At 42.6% G+C, this 26,522-nt stretch overlaps 2 protein-coding genes across 7 annotated transcripts in view; one reads left to right on the top strand and one right to left on the bottom strand.

The window, feature by feature from the left end:
• The window catches only part of pprc1 (PPARG related coactivator 1), an 11,318-nt gene extending 10,056 nt beyond the window's left edge, over positions 1 to 1,262 (bottom strand). The window contains exon 1 of the mRNA XM_030070278.1: positions 1,055 to 1,262. Coding sequence (XP_029926138.1) covers positions 1,055 to 1,135 — 81 coding nt within the window. The 5' untranslated portion in view covers positions 1,136 to 1,262. The remainder of the gene's footprint in view (positions 1 to 1,054) is intronic.
• On the top strand, positions 1,251 to 26,522 carry ldb1a (LIM domain binding 1a). Of its 6 annotated transcripts, none has more exons than XM_030070284.1 (12): positions 1,251 to 1,285; positions 9,117 to 9,217; positions 17,704 to 17,806; positions 18,699 to 18,743; positions 18,963 to 19,038; positions 20,001 to 20,103; positions 20,251 to 20,423; positions 20,529 to 20,651; positions 20,769 to 20,846; positions 20,984 to 21,107; positions 21,709 to 21,857; positions 23,057 to 23,281. In XM_030070284.1, exons 1-12 carry the CDS (start codon positions 1,266 to 1,268, stop codon positions 23,279 to 23,281), a joined length of 1,320 nt encoding a protein of 439 aa, XP_029926144.1. In that variant the 5' UTR covers positions 1,251 to 1,265. The 6 variants fall into 6 exon arrangements, with proteins under 6 accessions (XP_029926144.1, XP_029926146.1, XP_029926145.1 ...); XM_030070286.1 differs by lacking the exons at positions 1,251 to 1,285; positions 23,057 to 23,281 and adding exons at positions 8,448 to 8,515; positions 24,028 to 26,522 and having other exon boundaries at positions 21,709 to 21,851; XM_030070285.1 differs by lacking the exons at positions 1,251 to 1,285; positions 23,057 to 23,281 and adding exons at positions 8,448 to 8,515; positions 24,028 to 26,522.

Below are 26,522 nucleotides of genomic sequence, written 5' to 3'. Positions count from 1 at the left end.
GCACTACAACAAACGCAACGTGGTGGCCGCATGCCCAAATCTCATAGTCCTCATTGCTCTAAACGTACATTGACTAACAAGCAGCAATTGTAGCATATTTTTTTTTAATGGTAAACATGTTAACAACCCCATGGAAGGGTGTGGGTTCAATTAAGGTCGCCCGTGGCGCATGTGCAAAACCACCAACATGTGATTCACCACGACTAAAAAAAACAACAAAAAAAAACATTATCAGATACACTTACACAGATGGAATGGGAAAAAAAATATTTAGACTGCAGTGCCAGTACTGATGATCCAATCGATTCAGGTAATGTTATTCGCTGTATCAGAGGTCGCCATCACGCATAAGTGCATCATCATCAAGAATGATGACACGGTCCCGCAATGTGCTGGCATTAAGCACAGACATTTCATCCGTCAAATTAATAATAGATTAGCAACCACTGACAAGCAAGATACAATGGGCAGAATAGTTTTCTAAAATGAGTAAATCAATACTGGAGTGACAGTGGAGCGGCTGGTTTTGTTTCCTGTGCTCTGCATTCCCACGTGTGTGAGTCAGATGGCGAGCAGCACACACGTCTTGCATATATTCTGGTCGATTGCGCTTGGATTTGAGCTACATGATTTAATTTTGCATCTGATAGACATGCCAGGACAAACAGAAACATAAAACACAGCTGTCACTTCAATTGTTAAAAAAAGACTAGTGATTAAAAGGGGGAAAGCAACTTGCCGACGCACGACACCGGTCCAGCCACACTTGCCACGTTTAACTAAAAATAACACATTTGTGATAAAGTATCCAGCACTGACCACTAGATTTTTTACAACAAAATCAAGACGTGGGATGAGTTATAGTCATCCAAAATCTGTGAGGCTTTTCTGACAAGTTTGCTAATGGCATGGTTGTATCCACGTGTCACTTTTCCATGCGCAGTGAACAGCTTGTACACAACACATCTGCTCTGCTTTTCAGACATTAAGGCGCAACAACTGACACTGAAATCACACATTAGGCAATAACGCATGGTGGCTTCTTAATCCTCACCTCGTCTAGTGTATCCGTGGAGAAAAAATCCATATTGCAGGCAGTTAAGATCTCCTCGCCTGCTCCCCACCGCGCCGCCATCTTGCTGGTACTCAGTGTCCCTGCCCTGACTGGTCGGTGAAGCTCGGAATGAAAGTAATGAATCGCACACTAGAGGAACAAGCCGGTGGGAGACACGTGGTCTGACATTCCCGGCAAAATGACGTAAAAAATGATGCAGCGAGGTCAGAGGTAAGCCAGGCTGTGTTGCATGGCTGCAGCCTTTAAGTGGCTATTTGTATTTTGGCTACCAGAGGAGCGAGAAAAAAAGAGAAACAACGCACCAGGCATGTAATTGATGTTTTAAATAATTTGCGGAAAACAAATTTGAAAGCTAACTGGTTAATTTAAAACGCATACGATGTCATAAATCAATCAAAATCATTCATACACAGGAATAGACGTAACATTTAATAGTGAAAAATATCACAAGCACCATCGTCTGTTGACAGTCTTCTACACTAGGCCTCTAACATTACATACTTTGTATCATGTAAAATCCAGACTTTCCCATTAAAATTAATAAGCATTAATTTCCGATTAATACGTTACCAGGTGTGTACAATTAGCAATTACGACATTTCTGACGGCCCCTGAAGGCCGCACAAGCTGTATCATCAAGTGCAATAAATTAGCATGTAACAGCCACGCACACATGCACGCACGCACGCACGCACACACACACACACACACACACACACACACACACACACACACACCCATATCACTCACACAATGAATTTATGCCCTTAATCAAACCAATAACCCAAAAACAAAACTTACATCCTAAATTATTCTTAAAATTAGGCAAAAACCATCTTTAATCCTAACCTTAACCCATTTAGAGTAGAATTATTGTCATAATCTGACCAAAAACCTTCCCAAACTCAGACATTTAATAACTCAGAAATAGGCAGAAACCAATTAAAATACTAGTTGGTACAGCCAATCAGATAGGAGAAAGACCCTGAATCTGTTGCGACATATAAAGGCTAGGAAGAGTAAATGATCCCATAAAACTAAACCGACACTGACAGCTCCTGCCTCCCAGTGCCGACCATCAGGAGCTGCCACATGACTTTTAGTTTCACCCAGCACCTATGTCAACACGCCAAAGCAAATATATGACTGATGTAAGAAACTGTCAGTCATCACAACATATAGCCTAACCATTACAAATAGCTCAGGCCTCAGAAATTGGAGAGGGAATAGATATCCCTAACCAAAACCCAACCCTAAACGCTAACCCTCACCCAAACACCTCACCCAAACACAAATTACTAACCGTAACCTAATGGTAATACATCAGAATTCGCTTTTTTTCCCTTGTGAGGACCTCCCGTACAATGAATTTTGTGTTGAAATGTCGCTCATTGAAATAACAAGACAAGTCAGGCAGCATAAACACAGCAAGCAGCTCTGACCGTGGCACCACAGGCACACATATCAATTTCTCTCCTTGCTGTGTCTCTTCTATGTGATGATGAATGCTCCATTGCTCCTTATCACCTAAAATCCAAAGGTAGAAAAGGTAGAAGTGGTTTAACTACAATTACATTTTACATCTTTCCATTTCAGGAAAAATACAAATTTCTTGACTTTTACTCCCATAATCCAAAGCTTAGGATTTAAAAGGAATCATAAAACTGTGAGCTGATAATGACCTGTAAAATAGATAACCTGGAGAGATAACCAGAAAACAGCAATACACAAAGATAATCTGACATTCAATGGTTTCACACATCTAGAAATCAGTGCACAGCGTGATAGTTTGCCCCCTAACTAAAAACAAGAGTATTGACTTTACCCCTGTGCTATTGCTTTGCATTCCTTTGCAGTCATAAATAATGAAGCTGCTGTACAGTTTCTTTGTACTGTTTCTGTTTTTGTGTATCTAGTAATCAACTCAGTCTGATAACCAGGGATATAGTGGAGGATAAACCCATCGAGGTTAGGTTAGGGTTTATTTTTTGCACAGTTAAAAAATATATTCCTATAAAAAAAATGACAAGGATAATAAGTGATATACAGTGCAGGGAGAGGCAAAAAAAACCATTTGTAATTTGATTAAGTGAGTTTGGGTGTGTATGTGTATGTACGTGAAGGGAATAGTGGTTAATAGTAATAACAGTAATACATAATAATAATAGTACAAATTACTGCAAGTTATATAAAAAAATGGATGCAAAGTGAGGGACAAAAAAAAATGCATCTTTTGTAATATTTTATTAAAGAACAGCTTTTTGCCAGGTGGGAAAACTCATTTCACAATTTCGAATTCCTAAATCAAAAATTGACCTCTGCAGGTGAGATTTTTAGGAGGATGAAGGTCTGAAGATTGACAGATAGAGTATCTGAGTGGATGTGTAAATTTGTTAAAAGTACATCCTAAAATGCTCACAAATATTTCGCCTCAATGCTCAATATTTCCCTCACATGAGCATATAAAAATAAAGGCCCTGTGATAAAGGAACAGATGCAGTGTGAGATTCTGATCTGCTTGCAATTCTAAATCTCAGGTTATCCATATTTTGGGCCTGCAGTGAATATTTATGATGGATTATTGTTTATATTGATGCTTGTTTGCCTTATAGTGATATGAATGGAAGCCAGAGTTTACCCTTTTTCTTTTTTTTTTTTCTTTTACAACTAGTTCATTAAATGTATCAAATGTGAATTCTCACATGCTATTTTATTTTTTAGTGATGAGAATACAAATAAGATTTTTTTTCTGTCAGGAATGGGGGACTCTTAGGTATTCTTTTGATAACAAAACATTTAGCGTGTGTGTGGAGAAGCTTCTCCCCAGACTGAGGTTTATTTTGTGCCACAGTGACAGTTCGCACTCATCGCAACTCGTTCAGTGTCATTTTCTTAATGATGGATTAGTTTTTTTAAAGATTTCCACCTCCACTCTTGAAATAATAACATGACAAGCATGTCATTTCAAATGAATTTGCACTGCTGTAGTTTCAAATTGCGTTTTGCGATGTTGTTGTAACTAACTCCCCTAAGTTCTATTGTAAATTTTGCAAAAACAACAAAAAATACTAATAAATAAAATTAAAAAAGGATAAATACACCTTCAAATAACTGATCCATATCTATATTTAATTAACAAGCTACTAGGAAAAAAATATTCTTCCAGAGATGGAGATGTAAAATAGATACAGGATAGATACAGTCATTGCCTGTAATTTAGATAGGAAGGAAAAGTGCAAGAAGAGGCAGAGAAAGGGAGAAATGGGGATTAAATTGGGTCAAGTACAAAAGTGGTGGTGTTGTATTCTTCATTAGGACAGGTGCTGCATGACACAAAAGGCCATGGGCAATTCCCTGTGTCCCACAGGCAGAAATGGATCAGAGGTGGTTCCTGCCACAGCAACACACATGCGCACAAACATACATCCACACATGCATTCGCGTGCACACACAAACACACACTGAGGCCCTCAGTGCAATACAGTTTATCACTTTCACAGTTTCTCTTGCTGTTTTACTTTTGCCATTTATTCTCAGTTGTGTGACCCAGAAATAAAACAAAAAAATTGTCACTTTGTTACCATCGCCAATAACTTCTTGACTGTGAGGAATCCTTCTTCCTGAACTGTCTCATTTGTTGTGCAGGTCAAATTAAAGGACACACCAGCTTATAGACACACCGCAGTGAACTGTTCCCCTGGTTTTGTGAGCTGTGCATTTCTTGGCATCAATCAAATCCTCCCTCAGAGGACAGAGCAATTTTCATCTCTAATACAGTGAATCTACTGATCACTCCTGTCTCATTCTGCATTTCATTTGAAGAAGCTGACAGTTTCACCTAGACAACAAACATGCTGTCTAGTTTAGATGATAATCTGAAAGCTCTGATAAAAAGATAGAGGTCTGCACACAAAATAGAAGGCTTTTTGTTTGTCTTCTTGGGCCACTGCCTAAATGCATTAAAGACCAGAGGAAGGGATTTCAGGTAATGGCCATTTTAAACTCTATTGGCCAAGTGCAGTTGTTTTAATGTTCAGTGGCTTAGTCCATTTTTCTGTGTTTTTTATTACCTAATTTCTCTGTTTTATATTTTTTGTGTCTCAAGAGACTATCTTGGTAAAATAAAGGCTATAACAACAATAAGTGGGGGGCATCTTTGCCTATGCATTGTTTAGTGTGCGGGCTGCTACACAAAGTTGAAAGGAAAATAGGATAATTGTTCTGATTGCATGAGGATCTTCATCAGGAACTTCAGGAAATTCTGAATGAGTGTGTGTAGAAACAGTGTTTGCCATTGAAGTCCCAGATCGATATCTCCAATTCATATTATAAAAGCTTCACAATAACCTTACCCTCTATGTGTTGAGTCGACCAAAACCACCGGAGACTCCACATGATTAGAGCTAATACTGAAGTCACTTGTTCTAATTGACAAGTCTGTGTGGTTTCCATCTTGTTTTTTTTTAAATCACCTTTATAATCTCCCTCTGCTGCCTCAGCGCCTGTTTCCCCCAAGTGTCTCCTGTGACACACAACAAGCCTCACCTGTCTGTGCCTCTTGCTACCTGTCATGTCACACCGGATTCACTGCCGCCTGTATCTTCCAGTGGAGATTTTCTCTCGTATATCAGAGGCTGTATATACAGGACTGTGTACTTGTGGGAGCTCGAAAGACTTATGGTCTTGTGTTCGTGGTGTATGCGTGTGCGAGAAGGAGACTACTGTGCCCCAACACACTCCCTAACTGCTACCTACCGCTGCTCTGGCGTTGCTATGGATACAGTGCCCTCTCTCCCTCTCTCCCTCTCTCTCTCTCTCTCTGTGGGTATGGAGGGATGGGGCTGGAGAGGAGAGAGGAGAGGAGATGTGGCTCTGGCTGCTGCCTCTGCGTCATATTCATACCAGTGCAGCTGAGAGCTCCCCTCTTTCCCCTCCTCCTCCCCCCTCCTCCTCCTCCTTCCTTCCTTCCTTCCTTCCTTCTCATCATCCAATTTGCACACTGCTACCATCCCTCTCCATTTGTGTCTCTATCTGCATCCCCTCATCTCACTCTCCTTCCGTCTGCCAGTCCAGCAGCGTTGTTGTTTTTCTCTCTTTATCTCTGTGTGGCTGACCCAGGAGGACTTTGTGAGCGAGGCTTCAGCGCGCGCACGTGTGTGTGTGTGTGTGTGCGCAGCGTGCGTAGCAGAAGGAGAAAGAAGAAGACAAAGGTAAAAACCGTGGAGATGGAGGATGTTGAGTGTTTGTGTGCAAGAGAGAGAGACAAGGAGAGAGAGTGTGGAGAGAAAGAGAGAAGGGGGGGGGGGCAGAAGAGCTTGAAGACAAAAGGCTGAGAGGTAAGCACAGATGACAGGAACTCACCTGAGACAACAAGTATGCCACTTGATCCCTTTTAAACTGCATCTTTTTTACCTTTTGCTGTGGGCTGATGCGCTAAAACAAGCTTGTTAGGAACATGCCCGCAAGATAATGACAGTATTTATTGTGTATCAGCAGGAGACAACATACTAATGGGTGGAAGTGTGTTAAGTGTGTGTGTCTCAGTCAGTCAGTCAGCCAGCCAGTCAATCGGTCTGTGTGCAGGCACTTTGCTGCCTGTCAGATAGTGTTATGGAACTGCTGCTACGCGTTCCCATAGTGGGGAGAGAGGGAGGGGAACATGGAGAAGGACCTTCGTTATTCTCGGAGAGGTTTTTTTAAGTGATGTGCGGATGTGTTGACAGAGTGCGAATCACTGTGTTTCAGAGAGTGAGCAAGAGAGAGAGAGAGAGGGAGAGAGAGAGGGGGAGAGAGCTAGACCTAGACAGAGAGAGAGAGAGAGAGAGGGAGAAAGCATGCCTGACTGTGCAGTCAGTCAGTAAAGTGCACAGCTTCAAAGACCAAATGCTTCTGGAAACAGAAGCCATTTCCCAAATCACATTCATGTACCCCCCCACACCACTCCTCACCCCCTCCTCCTCCTTTCTTCCTCTCCCTCCATTTCTCTCTCTCTCTCTCTCTCTCTCTCTCTTTCACTAGCAGTGTTTGAGATATCTCTTTCTCTCTCATATGTGCCTTTGTTCAGAGTTCGCCATTTTACAGTAGCAAGTTAGTCAAGGAAATGGCCAGACAAACAGATTCTGACCTACAAGGCTGGACTAAAAGGTGGCAGAGTATAGCGGGAGAATGGATAAGAAGACCTTGTTGAAACACAGAGGAAGAGAGGGGGGGCACCCAAAAATGGGGGGAAAGAGAGAGGGAGACAGAAAAAGAGAGAGAGAAAGAGAGAGAGAGAGGGATGGCAAAGAGGAGAGGAGCAGGCCCGCGGGGTTGTTCATTGTGTCTCGGTCTTGAGAACAGTGTCTGACACCATGTATGACATTTAACTGTGATGCCTCTGCCAGTGCGGCGGTGAGCAGGGAATGTGCCTGTCAGCTTTCGTTTTATTGAAGACAGTTGTTTGTCTTTGTCAGTATATTGGCTGTGAGTGACAGACAGTGGATCTGACGTTTGTTAAACTATGCTTCCACGCACTTTGGGAGCTTGCTCGGTGCACAGCTACAAGGAGATAGATGGATATACTAGACTGAGAATCTACAGTTTGAATACATTGCATTTTCTTCTGCTGGGAGTTTAGCCTGAAGTTGTAAAATAATGTAATGTATAAATCTGCAGGAGAGAGGTTTTTTTTTTTTTTTTTTTTTTTTTTACAATGTACCCTTTTCTCCGTGCTATTGGTTTTTCTTTTACTCCGTGGCTGTGATGCAAAGACTCTGCTCAATCTGTTATCCATCAGAGAGGATTGAGTAGCTGAGCAACAAAGGCCGCTCATGAGACCAAGTTATGTGGTCGTGTGTTTGTGTAATGAAGTGTGAGATTATGAGATTATTGGTTTTGAGAACAGGCACACTTGAGCCGGAGAAATTAAGGGATGAATGAGCAGGGAAAGGAAATAAAGTGAAGTCAAATCAAATAACATAAAGCAGGGGAAAGGTCAAGGTAACATCAGGAGAGCGAGAAGATTAAACTGAAAGAGTGAAGTGATACTGAAAGGACGTTTAAGTAGAAAGAGGAAGAGAGAAATAGAGAGATGGAGAGAGATACAGAGAAAGAGAGAGAGAGAGAGAGAGAGAGAGAGAGGCTGCTTTGCAAACCCAGTCTGCAGTCAAGCCACACTGTTTACAGGCAGGTCCTGTTGTTTGTGTGTGTGTGTGTGTGTGTGTGTGTGTGTGCGGGCACATTTGCACATGCACGCTCCTCATCCCTCCCATGGGTCTCCAGTGTCCCTGCGCTCCAGGTGGGCTTTGCATTTTTAATCGATACTGTCTGTAGTGATTAACACCAGCGTTCTCTCTGCAGCGGAAAAACAGAAGGAAGGAGAGAGAGAGAACGAGATGGAAAGAGATGGATGGCAGATATGAGAGATGGAGGACGGGAGAAATCTGTCATACAGGAGGCAGGGTGTGTTGTGTGTGTACGTGTGTGCGTTTGTGTGTGTGTGCGTTTGTGTGTGTGTGTGTGTGTGTGTGTGTGTGTGTGTGTGTTTGTTTGACAGTAATGACCCTCTGCCTCTGGGCTCCTACTGAGTATGTTTATCTCCCACAGCAGCACCAGGCAAAAATAGACGATGCATCACTGCCACACACACACATACACCATGTGCATTTTCTCTTTTTCCTCTCCTTTGCTCTAATTGCCTCCCTCTTGCCTTCTCCTTCTCATGCGCACTTACACACACATGCGCGTGCACACACTGTACACTCCCTCGCTCCCTTCCGTATTACTTACTCTTGTCTCGCATACTGTTGCTACTCTTTCTTCCTATTTCACTCCTCTCATTTTCCCTCCCACATGGATTGCAATATGCCTATTAATGATGCAGCCAGAGCACCAACGCCAACTTCCTGTCTCTGATAGAGACGAGAGAGAGAGAGAGTGAGTGAGTGAGAGAGAGAGAGAGAGAGAGAGAGAGAGAGAGAAATGTACTTCTGGTATACTTGCCCTGCTTTCTACCACTCCCTCTTACTCTCTCCACCCCTCTTGTCTGTGTTGTTTTCCTCAGAGTTTGCCCATGCGAGCAGCGTGTGGACTGGACGCAGCTGTTTCGTTTAGAGCAGAGCCCAACATGTGAGAAGATGTCTGTTGGAGGTTGTGCTTGTCCCGGTGAGTGCCTAGTCTCCCTCTCTCCTTCTCTCGCTCTCTCTCTTACTCCTTCTCTCTCTGTCTCTGTGCTCAGTGCTGCTGTCAGAAAGATGACTTATGTAAAAATGCTGCAAAGCTGCCTAGGGCCGGTGTCAAGCTGTGTGTGTGTGTGTGTGTGTGTGTGTTTCTGAAGCTGTGTTACACTCATTGTTACACATGTCCTAAAAAGAGGTTATAGACAGACTGTGGCTACCACACTTTAACACTCAGTTGTTCTCCCGACCTTCTCAGTCACACTAGCTTGCTGTGCAGCAGATCAATGGCTCTTTGAGTGTTGCCACATGCAGACACGTTGAGATATCAATAACTCCTTCGTTTGCCCAGCCTTTCTATTATTTCTCTGAGGTTCATTGGGCCATTGTGGGTCTGCCTCCTGATTGTTTGCACTTTAAAATCTCTGCGAGAGTTGGTGGAAATCGCTGTTTGTTGTCACAGGAATTGTTTTGCTTGTCTGTCCTGAGGGTCAGAGCTGAATGAGGCAAAAGTACTTTCATTTGCTCATTGCACAATGATTTAAAGCTTAAAAAGCCGTTCTCAGTGCGGAGCTGTCTTTTTCTTTGGCTAACATTGTAATTGGTTTGACACGTGAGCCTCCTTGTTTGATATTGAACCTCTGTCTCTTGGGCGTCTTTAAGCTCAAAATTTTACTTTGCTCTGTCCCTCTCTGCAACTTTGATTGTATTTTGCTTTTGTACATCATCACATGCTATTTGTTTGCTACATTGTTGTCTTGTTTCTGCTTTCTTGTCTCTGCCCGGGTCTCCTTTAAAAAGTCTTGATCTTACTTGTTTATTTTACAGTCTACGGGGTTAAACTGAAGCTAAATAAGATAGTTTAGTCCCTTTATTAAGGTATCATGCTGGTATTTCATATTCACACTTTCTTTGTGTTAGTGTATCAGAGGCAGAGGAAAGAAATCTTTCTGTGCGTCTGTCTGCACATGTTGGTCCTTGGCAGGTGAAATGTTTTGACAGTTTTATCAAGATCAAGATCTGATAATCTGCTTCCTTCCATAGATTGTTTTTGTCTCCCTTCAGAGTTACTCCAACCAGAGCCAGCCGTCCACAGAGACACTGGGTTAGCAATTGTCTCGTGAACACTGGGAGGCTCGCGGCACCAGGGGACGAACAGTGTGCCACACAGAGGGAGCGAGTAACAGATAGAAATTGAATCGTAGCATCTGCTCGAGGGGATCTCAGAGAGGGTAGATTGAATTAGGGTGTCAGTATCATTTTAATGGGCTTGCTCTGATTCATTGGTAGTATCAGATGGAATAATATTAGAAAGGCCTCTGCTTGATGTTCTGTTCTCATATCTTTCACACACACTCACTGTCTCCTGTAGTTCTCCTTTATCTCTGCCTCCTTTGCTCGCTGTGCTGACAGTCGTTACTGTGGAGCAGAAACTTTTAATGACATCCACATGTTTTTGAAGGATATACTGGGAAAGGGGGTCCACCAGCAGATTTGTTATGTGCATGTGTGCATGTGGCGCACCCACATACAACATGTGCAGGCACACACACATAAACAGGCATGTGAAAAAAAATGCATATCCATGAACATAGTGCACACACACACACATAAACAGGCATGTGAAAAAAAATGCATATCCATGAACATAGTGCACACACACACACACACACACACACACACACACACACGTTCATGGGGAGCCTGCCGGGACAAGTTTAGGCCAGTGGATCTCTCAGATACCCACAGTACAACATTGCTTCCATTGTTACTCTTACTTTGTGTGTGTGCGCATATAAATGACAGGTTGCATTTGAAGGCTGGTTTGTTTACATTCTTCTGTGATGGTGGATGGAGGACCCTCCTCCTTTCTTTGTATGTGAAGCTGCACTGGAGAAGCAAAATGACCTTTCTTATCCACACATCACTTTCTCTCTGCCTCCTTTTTTCCTCCGCTCCTCGTCTTCGTTCCCTCTTTCACGGTCGGTCAGGATGGCTCATAAAAAAACAGGAATATTACCAAAGAATCTGCACAGACTGTGCTTTATGTGCATACATGTGACAGTATGTGAGCCAGGGCTAAATAATACAGGAGGGCGTGTTCGTGTGCACGTGTGTCTGTGTTCTCGTCTGTCTAGTTCATTGACAGCCCAGTGACATCCTGCTGTTATTGTTGCTTTACTGTGAATCGGCCTTTGAAAGGCTTTGGTAACAGCACGGAGGAGATCTGTCCTAACACATTGGAGGCAATTGCATCCTTTGTTCCAACTAAATGGTAAAAATAGACTGCCTGTGAGCTGAAGACACCCCCTCTCTCATTTTCACATGCACACGCTCAAGCAAGCTCTCCCCACTGCTCCCTCCGTCTCTCACCCATCTCACTCTAACCCCTCCCTCCTATCCCTGCTTCCCTTTTTCTCGCCCTCTTTCTCTATCCACTTCTCTCCATCTCCCTCTCTTGTGCGCTCCCTCACCCCCCTTTCAGTGCCGATTGCAGTAACAGTGGTGTTACCTCATGCAGAAAGTCACATGGCTCCTGATTGGAGAAAAGTGACTTAAAGCAGAGCCAAGATGGCAGCCAAACAGCCAGTGCTGTTTTGATTACTGTTACACAACAACTAGATTGTCTCAGCCTTATGCACTCAGTACGCCAGAGCCTGTGCTTCTCTCTCTTTTTCTTCTCCTCTTTATTTGTTCACTTCTTTTACCCTTTTCCTCTCCTTCTCTTTCTTTCTGCCCTTGTGAGTCTCTTAGATCTCATTTGCCAGATCAAAATGGCTCTGTGCTGAAAGAGGCAGAGAGAAAGAAGGAATGCGTGGGAGACAAGAGATGTTGGGGAGGCAGAGAGAGGGTTGGGGGGGGCAAGAAGGTGGGGGCAGGATGCAGAGTGGAGACGAGCTGTCGTAGTGATGTCACATCTGCTGCAGGCTGACAGGATGGCAGAGGAAATCTGGCATGTGCCACACAGCCGAGAGGAGGGGAAGGACAGGGGGGAGAAAAAGGAAGGGGATCGAGATTTTGCATCAAAACATACCTTTATGCGTGCAAGTGGAAGCAGGTTTTGAAGTGAGAGACAGAGAGAGAGAGAGAGAGAAAGAGAGAAGGCAATGGCATTCACAATGAAACAGTGCTGCGTTGATGACAAAAGGCGTGAAGACAGCCGCAGAGCTGTTTGCTTTGTGTTGCATCTCTGTGCCACCTGTGTATGTGTGAGAATGTGAGTGTGTGTGTGGGTTATTCTCTTTTTTATGGATTAAGATAAGCGACCTCACTCGTCTGTACAGTACGTACCTCCTCTGCACCATGTCTAATGATGCATCTTTTTTTTTTTTTTTTTTTGGTCCTAGCAGCTAGTACAAAAATAAAATGGACATTTACCCACTGCCCCCACCCCTTCTCAAAGCCACCACACACATCCACACATATACACTCCCTCCTTCCCTCATGTTATCCTTTGCTTTATCTTTAACACACACTGCTTAACTTCCTCCTGTCAAGCCACAGTAATATCCTCCTTGGAGAGAACGGCTGCAGTGTGTTTGTTCTGTCTGCTGCCTTGTTGCCATCACTACCAGTGAAGTGCCACGACAGTTTTATTTATTTATTTCTCTTTCCACAATGATTTCGAGAAAGGCAGCAACAGGAATCTGAACATGATGTTCACTAGCAGCTCTATCTGTTCTATCAAAGTTTCCCAGTGCCTGCTGGTTTCCTCTTTTGCTACACTCTCTCTTTCACAAGTGCGCTCTCTTGTAGACACGCAGTACAACACTGAAGCTCTTGGAAAATGTTTACATGGTATATTTGCACATGGCTAATATTTGTTGAGTGCGAAGCAGCCAGTTTTAACATTTTAACAGCTCACTTCCGTCTCTCTACCAAGGCTAATTTCTTTAAGCAAGATTCTCTGCAGTGAAATCAGATGAATGAATCAAAACATCAAATCAGATCTGTATTGTATTTTACTGATATTAGAGCAGAAATACACTGCTGTTATTTACTCTTATAATGGAAAGCTTGGATTATTCAGTGCAATTCACATGGATATACAGTATAGATAGTGATAGCACTGTTGGTACTCCATAATCTAAAAAGAAGAAGCTGCATCGGTTTCTGTGGCTTACAAAATGCAATCAGTATTTCAGAGACTATTTGTAGTTGGTAAGACTGGAACATTGCGCCTCCTGGTCATAATGTTATCACTGTCTCAAAATCCGTACTGCTAAGAACTGTGTGCGCATGTGTGTTTACATGCTGCATTTGACATTTTTTGAATTGATTGATTTGATTTGTTTGATTTCGATTCAGGGCTGAACAACTCTCATTCTGCATCCTTCCATATCTAACAACATCCCTCACTCTCACATGACCGAGATTTCCATTTTTCCATTTTATCATTAGCAGATTTATGCTATACCGACAATAATGCCAGCTTCCCCTTGCTGTATTATTGTGCATGTAAAATCTAGTGTTGTCTATGTTTGCATGTTGACCCACATTGGAAAGTAAACAGTCCAGAAACAAAATGTGAAGATGGTGTTTGTCATGTTTGCCAGCAGAGGGAGATGCTGTTCTATCAAGACCCCTGTATCTCAAACCATCACATGCTCCTCACATGGGACAAATTGACAGATCTGGGAATTACTTAATTTAAAGAGGACATCCATATTCTGGGTCTTGGTTATCAGAAACCATCTATTTTGTTCTTTCTTATTTGTTTCCATGTATTTCTTTACACTTATTATTTCTTTCCCGTAAGAGCCAGGATGGGCACTTATTTTATGGTACATTCAATCATTTTCAATCAGTTGCAGAGAAATTAGCCAAGTGTTGAGGGATTTCCATATTAGTCATGACATTCATCTCACCAACATCACGGCGAGGCAGCAGGAGTAGCTGACTCTTTACAGGGTGGCATGCTCATCATGTCTGAAGTTGTGACAAGCTGTGGCTGAAACATCTCTGCTGGGGTTACAAGAGTGACAGGCATATGTCCTTTTCCTCAGACAGAGAAAATGGTGGTCAGGTGTCCATTCTGCACTAAACTCACTGCCTTTCAATAAATGTACCTCTTTGCCTCTCTGAGCGGCATTCTTAGCTTGTAAGCCTACAAACAGACTGGCATCTCAAGTAGAAGCCACAACACAACAAGTTTTAAATACACTTTGAAACTACAAAGGTTGTTTTATTGTGTACATTTGTATTGCTTGCAAACATTGGAATAGTCACTGATTGAAAATGGGAATGCAAATTAGATCCTTGTATAATCTTAAGCTGTAAAAGACTCAGGATTGCGATTGAAAAGACTTAAGTCTTATTACCCAGGACAGTTTTTCATAAGCCTTCATAAGGATGTCTTGAATAACGCAGACTGTTTGGACAAGGGCTATTTGTCAGCATCACAGCTTTATGAACACAGCAAACAGACCATGTTAATAATGCTGCATAGATTTGAAAAAAGGGATGCAAATCAAGACAAATGTTACTGCTGTATGGTTGTGAAGATTAGGACTGACAATGTCACAACAGCCCCAAAGTGAAAAATCAGGGACGATCTGGGCTTCTTTTGGGGGCTCCATGGGTTCCCCAAGAAAATCAGGTGTGCTTTAATTTCCCTATCAGTTCAACCATTTAACTTCACATGGAGAGAAAGTGTGTAAGGCATAAGGCTGGCTTTACATGCTGCAAGCTTGGGTGCAACTTCCCTTCAGTTCCATGCAACTTAATTGTGCTGAAATTCAGTAGGAAAATCATCTAATGGAAATCATAAATTGGGCTCATCATCATTTACAATGTCAAAGATGAGTTTAGTCACATAGTTTCATTGCAACCTGCAGCTGATTGCATATAAGCTGCATTGTCTAAAGCCAGCCTAAGGACAATTTTATAAGAATTCTGCACCAGGTCATATTTATGAAAAAGAAAAAAAAATATTAAATGCATATCTGCGATCTATAGTAGGGGTTTCCAAACTTTTTTTTTTTTTTTTTTTTTTAAATCAAGAACATAATGGACACCTAATGGACACATCAGTCCCTCCACATTGTCTTGGACATTGTGAAACAAGTGTAGCATACTGTATGATCAGAGTAATCGCCTCTGTATACTCTCTAATTGTTCTGACGACTTATTAAACAGTACCTGGTTTTTCTTGGGACCCCTGGGCTGATTGGTGTATTTGGGGGTCCTGGCCATTGGAAAAGTTAGGGACCCGCCGTGCTGCACTCGTGGATGTCTGATGGGATGGGCGGCGGGCAGGAGGCGGAGTCTTTGTTCGAGTCTCGGCTGGCAGGAACAAAGAGTCCGGTAGACGGTTTAGTAGTAATAGTGGGTACAGAACGTCAACGCCGCCCCCCTAAACAAATGCCGTTTAAAGCATATATTTTGCGGCTGCAGGTTGATGCAAAACCTGGGAACTAGCATCGGCGTTTTACTTCCCACCGCTTCTCTTGTGTTTTCGGGTCGCAGGACTATTACCGACGGAGCTGGAGCTCCCACCATCCAGCAGCTCCGGCTAGCAGCGAGGCTACCTAGCTGGAAACACCGAGCGGAGGTGTTGAACAACACCGCGTTTCGGTGAACCTTTCTCTGCAGGTAACTTCACTCTACTGCCGGACTACTTTCGCTACTGAACGCCGCTGTTTAACAACAAACTACTGAAACAAGTCGTGACCAAATGGAAGATGATGCGGCGATAGTTTAGCAACTACGATAGCTTAGCAATGGCATCCGTCCCCTTCAAACGGGTAATGAATGCGGCCCTGCAGTTCAGTCTCCTGCTTGTCCTGTGTGCTTGCAGCAGCTTCCTAATTAAATGCTGGCTATGTCTTTTCGCAGGCCAAACACTGCATACCAATAGCTAGATCAGATGTAGGTGGTCTTTGCACCTTGCACTTGATTTACTGGCCAAGGGCCGCTGGAAGTATTTACATTGTTTGCGTGAAATTGTTATTGCATTGTACTAAACGCATACACCATCATCCTATTTCTGAGTTCCCATCTCAGACTGATTATTCCTTTGCTGCTGAATGCATGGAGACTGGTGTGGTTCATCTGTATTTGTCATGTGTAACCTATCTCTGTATGTTGTCCTAACCAAGCCTTTCAATAAAAGAAAATGTTTGGCCCCTGAAATTGTCATCACATAGGTTCCTCGCTTGCATTGGCTCCCAAAATACATAGATGTTGTATAAATAGGTTTAACTCTTGTGACTGGGCGTCTTTTTAGGGTGTGGGCTGGTACTTATTAGAGCTGAGAGTAAGCCATGTATCAGAATTTGTGCTACAGGCTGTGTGTGCTTTATAGTGTGCTGTGCGGGCATGAGCATTTTAATAGACCATTAAGCTTGGGCATCTTGGCATTTGCTTGATCACAAATGATCTGATTTTAAAGATTTGGGGAGGGGGGCAATGCTGCAGTGGAGTTTTTTGGCTTTGTACAATGTGCACTAAATTGAACAAAGACTTATTAGATGGGGCTGAATGCTGTCTGGTGTTGCTGGCTGGGTGGGTCTATAGGTCAGAGGTAATGCATTGAGAACCATTGTGGGCTCCTTTAGAGCAGGTTCACCCCCATAGTAATGGGGAGGAGAACATGACCTGGGACGACTCTCTTGGGTGTAGTGAAGCCGGGGATGGATGGGGGTAACTGAGAAAGGGATTGCTTTCGTTAGGTGAGTGGAAACTGGGCTTTAAAGGAGAAGAAACAGATTACAAAGTCCAACCGTGCATGTTTTCTCCCTCAGTATTTGCTTCTACTTTGACCACAACTGCAAGTTGTGAAGTAGACATACATAGCATCTTTGCCGCATTTGATGTTGGAGTTCTACTTGTGTGTAAAATATAAAAAATAATACGCAGTAGACTTAATTTCACGTAGTTTCTGCCTGTATGAGGCAGGGATACCGGTGGTTGAAGAGATGCTTTCTCAAAGCACTGTGTTATTTCAACATGAATGCCTTATCTGGGCAGACAAGGGTTAACAACAGCCAGCCAGGGCAGGGAGTGGGGGATGGGTGGAAGAGGCAGCTAGAGGGGGAGGCTCACACACACATACACACACACACAGTGCAGAGGAGCATGGTTGGGATCACATGAGATGGGTCTGTATGCGAGAGAGAGAGGAGGGTTCCCTGTAATGGTGCGGATGGTAAAGAACACAAAGAACATGCCAAACCTTGACTGTCCATCTCATCTGCTAGTGTTCCCCCATTTCACTGATTTTTTTGTCTCAGATTTTATGGGCTAATAAGCAAAGACTGTTGTTTATTCTTTTGTTTGTTACTGGATTACTGATACATTACATGATGAAAGCAGCAGGAAATTGTTTTGGCAATGTGCTTTTATATCAATAAATCTCACCAAAATAAGCCGACATTAGATTACTTAGATGATGCTGTGATTTGAACGAGCTAAATCGAAGTAATCTAAATCTCTATCCCTCCCTCCCCCTCCCCACTCTGTGCTTGTGTGCAGGCTGTTCGTCAAAGTCATTCAAGCTGTACTCTCCTAAGGAGCCCCCAAACGGCGGCAGCTTTCCCCCCTTCCACCCGGGCGCTATGCTGGACAGAGATGTGGGGTAGGTCTGCACGAAAAGCCAGAGGATTCCTCCTTTGGTTGTTTTGCTGTCAGAACAGGAACAGGCAGCTCTACCTGAAGAAAAGGATTGTTCAGTATTAGAACTTCAATAAATGCCCCCCCCCATGCCATTTTATTTGTTTGTTCCTCTTTTTTGGATTTCTTCGTTCTGCTTTCCCTTTTACGTCACATATTGTTCTGTTCAGTTTGGTTTCTTCTTTTGATCTATGTGTTTGCCAAAGCATGCATGTTTATCTTTCAGTATTTCTTCTTTTTATTAAAAACTGCCAGCACTGATGATTTGTGGCTTTTATTATTGTGTTCAACAGGGCAAGTATTTCTTCACAGACCGCAGATATTACTGTTTTCATTGCCGATTACAGTGACACATCTTTAGTATTGATGGTGGAAGAAAACCAAATGAGATAAGACTAGCTAGAAGCAGGCTGATTTTGAAATGTGTGACCTCTAATGGCAAAAATGGAGAAGAAGATAGGGAAGAAGCAGCATTCAGTTTAATTAAACATGCCAGATGAATACTTCCAGGCATTAGCAGCCACACACAGTACTGCTCCAATTACATGTTACACAACTGATTATATTCATTCCTCTCTGTGGCACATTACCTAAACACCAAACATTTATTTACTAATTGATTGATTGTACATCTCCTTAGATGGTAAACTGAATTTTTATCTGAAATACATGTTTTCCCACTCATTTTTGCATCGGTGCTTACCACATAACAAAAATGGATCCAAACAATACATTTTTCTGCAGTTTTGAAGTTGTGGTTTACACAAATCAAGGCACATAATAACTTTGCCATATATGTGAACATTACATAATTTGTGGGGAAATGGTCACTGATCATTGCAATTTTTTTTTGCCAGGCCAACACCCATGTACCCCCCATCATACATGGAGCCTGGAATGGGGTGAGTATAACAGATGTGGTTGATTCAGTGCAGAATTAGTTTATACAGTGTTAATGCGCCAGTGTCCTTGATTTGTGCTTGGAAATCAAGGCATTACATTTGTCTGTAATTAATCTCAATTAGAGATTGCCTTTGGCTTGTACCATTTATTTGCACTGTGGGTGTGGATCACCCACTGAATAAACCCCAGAATGTTTATTCCTCTGTTTTCTGTTTTAGGAGACCCACACCGTACGGCAACCAGACAGATTACCGGATATTTGAGCTGAACAAAAGGCTACAGAACTGGACAGAGGTGAGAGACAGTCCACATTCCACGTGCAGAAGAATAAAACCTCAGCTCTGAAATGTGCTCCTGTCTAAAAACCCTTGGAAGATTTGTTTTCTGAATACTTTATTTCGAAATTAATTCCAGCGATAGTCCTCAGTGCTACATTATGCAGCTCCTGTGAACTAGAGTGTGTTGCCGTACTCGCTCTCCCTCCCAGCTGCTGTTGATGTGTGGCTTACCATGCTCAGGGATTTTCTGTGAAATGAAGCTTAAAGAACCCACTGACTTCATTTACATGCAGGCTCTAATAGGATTATCTGACCAACCTGGCTAAAAAATAATTGGAGTGCCAACTGTTTACATACTTGAGCATGCAAGTGGGAAGCTGTTTTTGCCATGTTTTTTTCCCTGTTGTTTTTAGTTCACACATTACAACAAATAGGTGCATGTCACCTTCTGTGTGGTGTTGAGTGTTTGACTGCAACCAAATCTGTTGCAAGCTTGTATCCAACCAAATACTCAAGGTCAAAGTAGCGAAATACCTTATAATACTAATATAGTAACTTAAAATCAAATAATCATAGTAAATGTCATAGCCATTGGCATGCATTTATAGGGAGTTTGGATAAATACCACCTATCAGGGTATGAACATCTGGCCTCATGTAATCTGAAGGCCACCAAGGGTTTACATAAACTAATATTAAATATATAAAAGTCATTCTAACTCCATTAGGTGCTGTTTATACAGTGATTTCTTTTCAAATAAAGTAGTTTTCCTGATGTTACATTTGGATGGCAAAGTAAAGTAGTAAGGAATTAAAAAACTGGTTCAGATAAAAGCACATCTGATCTTTATAATGATTATACCCCCAACTTGTTTTATAATAATGAAGAAATTCATCAGTATGTAGGTTTTTAAGTTATGTAAACCATGATTCATTTCATAGAATTAAAAATTTAATGCTTGTACTTCCTCCATTGTAGGATTGTGACAATCTCTGGTGGGATGCCTTCACTACAGAGTTTTTTGAGGATGATGCCATGCTCACCATCACTTTCTGTTTGGAGGATGGGCCCAAACGATACAGTAAGTTTTACAATAAAGAAAATATTTACAAGTGATGATTCATTTTCCCTAAGGGCATCGATTAAAGTTTCATTCATTTTATTCCTAATCTAATGTTGTTCTCACTGACGTGATGACACAACCAGTAACATAAATTTCTGTCTGCAGCCATTGGCAGGACGTTGATTCCACGATACTTCCGAAGTATCTTTGAGGGGGGCGCCACTGAGCTGTTCTATGTGTTGAAGCATCCAAAGGAGTCCTTCCACAGTAACTTTGTGTCTCTCGACTGTGATCAGTGTACCATGGTGACCCAGAACGGCAAACCAATGTTCACGCAGGTAGAGTTGCATCCTACAGTATTCCCTCCTCTCTGTAAATGATTTTTTTGATTGCTGCAGGTTTTATCTGTCGCCTTGCTCACATGTTTCTCTTCTCTCGGCCAGGTGTGTGTGGAGGGCCGTCTGTACCTAGAGTTTATGTTTGATGACATGATGAGGATCAAGACGTGGCACTTCAGTATCAGACAACACAGAGAGGTCCTACCAAGGAGCATCTTGGCCATGCATGTGAGTCACACACACACACACACACACACACACACACACACACACACACACACACACATACATAAATACATGCTAATTCATCTCCATCATATCTTGTATTTTTTCCCCAACATGCAGGATCCCCAGATGCTGGATCAGCTGGCTAAAAATATCACGAGATGTGGGTTGTCCAACTCCACACTCAACTACCTCCGTGTAAGCAAATTTTGTCATGATCACATTTTCTTTTTTTCCTTTGGGGTCAGTCACTGAATTAAGTTGCTACTACTCATGTAACAAGTTGCTAACATCTCTTCTTGTCCCCTTGATGTCTTGTCTTTACCTACCTTCAGCTATGTGTGATACTGGAGCCCATGCAGGAGCTGATGTCCAGGCATAAGACCTACAGCCTGAGCCCCAGAGACTGCCTCAAAACCTGCCTCTTCCAGAAATGGCAGAGGATGGTGGCACCTCCAGGTAACACACATTGAATTTATGAGGCCTTAAGTTCAACAAACATTTTATTTAAATTCATTTATCCATCTTTTTTTTTTTTTTTTTCAAAGTGAGTCAGATTCTTCTGCATCACAGTCAACTCTTTCAATGTTATTCTGCACCTACCACTGAGCCTAATGCTGCCTTTATACTTAACCAGTTACAATTACATACTGGTAAAATATTCATTATAAGTTACACCTGACTCACTCGATACTTGTCGTTCTTAAAGAGAAATCTAAGAAAATTTGTTGTATTTACCTGTCTCACTTTATATGGAAAAAAGTAAAGGTTAGATTTATTAGTAGCACCTTACTATCTAACCTAAAGGAAACTTCTTAATGTAACTTAATGTACCAAACCGCTACTCAAAACTAATAAGAAAAAGGTGATTTGTCTAAAAACCAGTCTTAGATTTGGTCCTAGGCATGAACCTGCTCCAGGACAGCTTCACTCCTGTCCTGGAGCAGGCCCAGGAGTGAACCTGGATCTCACAGGCACTCGCACACACACACACACACACACCTGCACAAGACTCTGCATGAAGCATTGCTTAACTCATCGTCTCCTTTTGCACATGTAGCTGAGCCAGCCAGACAAGCGCCAAACAAACGGCGGAAAAGGAAGGTCTCTGGTGGTAGCACTATGAGCTCCGGCGGAGGCAGCAATAACAACAGCAATAGCAAGAAGAAGAGTCCAGCCAACAGCTTCTCTCTCTCCAGCCAGGTACCTGTAAGCATACCATCTACTCCACCTCTACTGCACCTCCAAATTTAGCTGATGCAGGGCATAATAGGGTGGGACAGAGGGTTGGGGCAGGGGCATAAAACAACAGACAAGCAAGTAGGGAAGCAGTTTGTGGGTGGAGGGGGGTCGTAGTGGGGTTTGTTAGTGGGTTTTAGGGTAAGTGTAGCAGGAGATCCAGGATAGATTTAGCTTTTGAAAGGCTTCTGGAGGTGGGATTTAGAATCAGACGGGAGGGGGTGTGTGACAGATTTTTATAATTCTGAGGATGAGGAGATTTAGTTAGTATTTTCTAGTGTCTATAGACCCCCTGATGTGAACCAGTGATGGGCAGTCCCTGGTCCTCTGGGGCCACAGGCTTATGGGCTTATATAGAGGAGGTACAAGTGACCTCTAAACCACAGACACAGGCACAGATGGTTCCATATCTCAATAATGCTTAATGGGTTTTTTGGGGGCCATGTGGTGGGGTTACCTATTCCTGGATTTGTGGTCAGGAACACCTTGCTCTGATTTCCAGTGGGGATAGCTAGGTTTTCTCTCTTAACTCCGCTGTACTACTTTGATTCACAACGTACAGAATTAATGCACTAAGCCTGTCAGAGCACATGATTTCACACAGCACTGCTGTCGTTGCTTACTTGGTTGTTTGATTGAGTGAACGAGACCCGAGGTGGAATGAAACCCCCCCCCCCCCCCCGTGATGCAGCACTCAAGGGATCAGGGATGCCCACTGCTGGCCAGTAGGGAGGGCCCCTTGTCCCCAGTTCTTGGAGCAGGGGCAGGGAGTGAGGGCAGTATGGCCCGCTGAACTGTCTTGATCGGGGTAGAGGGCCTGTTTGATGCCAGCGGAACGACACCACGTCTTGTGATTGGGTTCAGTTTGAGAGGACATTAATACGTCTGAGATAGGGTTTCAGTGTCATTTGTCATTGATGGCACAAAGTCCCTAAAAAGATCCAAGTATCAATAGCAGTGCATTTCATTTACATTCTGTGGAGAGTGATTGATTAAAATCTGAGCTTTTCCTAAATGTAATTTGTAAAATTGGATTTGAGCCCAATAAGAGCACACGTAGACGTTAGGCCAAACCTTTAACAGTTTCAGCCCATCCGTGCAGTCAGTCATTCCGCGCACCCCCCTGTAATATGGGGATAATGTGTACCGGCCCTTGCTGTCCCCTTTAGGACGTGATGATGGTGGGAGAGCCCACTCTGATGGGAGGGGAGTTTGGTGACGAGGACGAGCGTCTGATCACGCGGCTGGAGAACACGCAGTTCGATGGGGCGAATGGCCTGGAAGATGAGGACAGTTTCAACAGCTCACCCGCGCTGGGGGCACACTCGCCCTGGAACAACAAGGCTCCCTCCAGCCAGGAGAGCAAGAACGACAACTCCCAGTCGTCTCAGTAGAGTGCTGAGCTCCCAGCCCTACTGGGATCCACCTGAGCCAACACTCTAGGGGAGAGAAGTCAGGGAGGGTGGTCTTGAGCACTTGTATGCTCACAATGGACAGTTTTTTGTTTTTTTGTTTTGTTTTGTTTTGCTTTGTCTTGTTTGTTTATTTTTTAAATTTTTTTAAGCTCAAGAGAGAGTGGTTAGGGGAAAGGAGAAATAGTCGTTGGACTGAAAGAGCCCTGTGCTGTCACATTAGGACAGATGGAGGTTTTCAACCTGCTCATCTCCCGCAGAATCCCACTCTCGCTCCCTCACATTTTTGCACATGCTCAGTGGTGCTCAGCCTTGGCCCTCGTCTGCTCGGCTCCATCTCCTCCTCTGGTGTGGCAGTCAGGCCTCCTAAAGGTGTGGTGACACCGGAAGGTGGCGGTGTGCGCGTGTGTGCGTGCGTGCAAGCTTGTGTGAGCGTGCATGTGTTTTCCCCATCATCGCTCACCACAGTGTTTGAGCCAGAGTTGGTGTGTCCTGTCATCCGAGTGCTCGCCATGGCGATCATGTCAGTGGGTTCTTGTTCCAACCTCGGGTCTCGGTGTGCGTCTCCTTGACGACGCACCACTTTGTTTCTGTTGTGCTCATGTCAAAGGGAAGAAATGCTTAGCTTTTATTTAACGTTTTTTGTTCCAGGCTGTAGAAACTGTGTGCACTCTTAGTATAAAAATTCACCGCTCGGTTTTTAAAAACTCAATTATTTGTTTTTGTAGGACCTGGTTGGAACAAAAACCTGTACAGTGCCGGAGCTTGAGGACCGGAGTTGAGAACCACTACGCTAAATCTTAAATGCACACACACACACACACACACACACACACACACATACACACACACACACACACAAACACATACACACACACACACACACACACAAACACATACACACACACACACACACACACACAAACACACACATACACACAAACACATATGCACACACTTACACACTTACACATACTCAAATGCGCACACACACTCATACACCCACACCATTAAACATTGAGGTACTGGAGAGAGGTGGTACGCAGCATGTCTGGACCAGAGCACCAGATGCTACAGAAGTGTGTTTTTATTTTCTATGTTTGGATTTGTTTTGAATTTTTTATTTTTGTAAACAATTTCTAAAAAATAAAACAGACAAGCAAACAAACAAAAACACCCCAGAATATTCTTTGCACTGTTTTTCCACTGTAACTCCAATCTATTTTTCTTATGAATTGATGGTGTATTTTTGTTCTTTCTATTACTGCTAATGTACGAACTGTAAAACATCTGAAACCTGTGGCGGGACAAGAGCACCCGTGGTATATTAATGTATAAGTATTGCTGTTAGATCATTCTTATTGTGATGGTTATAACTTCCATGTAAGTCTTTGCTTGATATAACGTCATCAATCTGTGTGAGACATTACATTGACATGAAGTCCATTGACTTTGATACTAAGAAAGACAGGTTTGGGAAAGAACAAGGCTAGTGTTTTAACACTGCACCGCAATGAATGAACGAATTTTTAAAATTATTTTTGTGTCATGACATGAGATCCATCTTGTTTGATTTGAGTCCAAAACAGCACACTGGATGGCAGTTTCCCCTCTAAATTTTCATTAACCGCCTGGTTTGCATCTGTTGTCTCGTCATTGCAGAACTGTTTGCTTTGTCTTGAAATCTCTATCTGGGGGTATTCTCTAGAAAATATATTAACAGAAACTTCTCAAATTTGCTACTCAAAACATTTTAAAAAACAATTTTGACAGGATTGTAAAATAAGAAAAAAAGACTTTTGTATTAACTTAAGTTTCCCAGGAATGTTTTTAATCACAATTAAGAAAGCTACAGACCAAGGAGCTACATGTAAGATTCTTTAGATATTGACTACACTATGCTGTTTGTTTTATTAAAAAATCATTTTGTTGGCTTCCCCCCCTCATGTTTATGTGTCTGTGCTTGTATATTTTTAGGTAGTAGTTTCTGTAAAAGTTATATGTATTCCTCCCTAGAAACCCGAGAAACTCAATCTAATGTAAAGAGATGAAAAGCCTCTTAAAAATTTTTTAACATGATTTTTAACAGTACAATCACTGATTTAAAAAAAAAAAAGAAGAAAAAAATAATTTTGGCTTCATTTCAGCAAACTGTATTTATTTTTCTATGTACTGACATTCTGTTTGGACCCAGCTCACATGTACAATAGTCATGATAATATGTGGAGGAATTTGGGGAGTCTGTTTTGTCACAAAATGCCAGAAGAGGTCACTCTGATGCCAGTGTGTTTTGACATGCGGCTCCTGGGTCGTTCTGGCCTGATGGTTAATATTTCTTACCAATAGCCTACATGTTAATCTAGGGATATTTAATAGCCATTTTCTGCTGATTTATCACGGCTGTGGTATTCTGATGTGTCTGAAACTGTTTTGTAGACACTGAAAATTCATAAATGAGCACATCTGGGGAGAAAAAAGACATGGTCACCTCTAAAGTGATCTTATGTGAGAGATATGATGTACATTTTTGGTTACACTAACAGGATATGACTGATGAATGGTTGCAAAATAGCAAATAAATATCTCATGAATGGCAAATGATGCTGGCAATTGGTCTTCTTATTAAATCCAGTCTTGGGGAAAGATGCGACTTCAGTGTCAAAAAACACTGGCATCATTCTTTAAGCTGTTAAATAATTCAGATCCATAAAATCATAGTAGTTTGGAAATGTTTTTGGACTCGGGGAAACTGCAGGAAACCCTGCCCAGACCTCAGCTAACAGCTTTGGGATAGTAATTTGCAGACTTCACCACCTGGGGTCACCCAAAGCACCAGGATAGACTCAGCAGACTTTCACAAATTCCTCCACCTTCATTTGTAACAGAAAAGCTGTCTGTAAAGCCACATTGGGCTGTTGTGTTTGAAACCTCTGGTCATTGTCTTTAGCACCCCTAGTCTACTTTTGTGGTGTATGAGATCAGCGGGCTGACACAGAATGGACTCTAGAGGAAATTCTAATGACACCTTATGTTCCCTATAAACGACTTTGACAATATTTAGGGGATAAGGTCTTACCACGTGAGACAGAGATGTAACGGCAATGCACCCATAGCTGGCTCCTGTAGCGCCTCACCATAGGGGTGATTTGATATATATATATTTTGCCTAGTTTCTGTCATTGATAATTCATGTATGGTATCAATAAAGATGAATTTTCACTGA

This window comes from Myripristis murdjan, chromosome 15, assembly GCF_902150065.1.
Source record: "Myripristis murdjan chromosome 15, fMyrMur1.1, whole genome shotgun sequence".
NCBI lineage: Eukaryota > Metazoa > Chordata > Actinopteri > Holocentriformes > Holocentridae > Myripristis > Myripristis murdjan.
The sequence above is the reverse complement of the archived record's forward strand: the minus strand, read 5'-3'. Positions and strand labels throughout refer to the sequence as shown.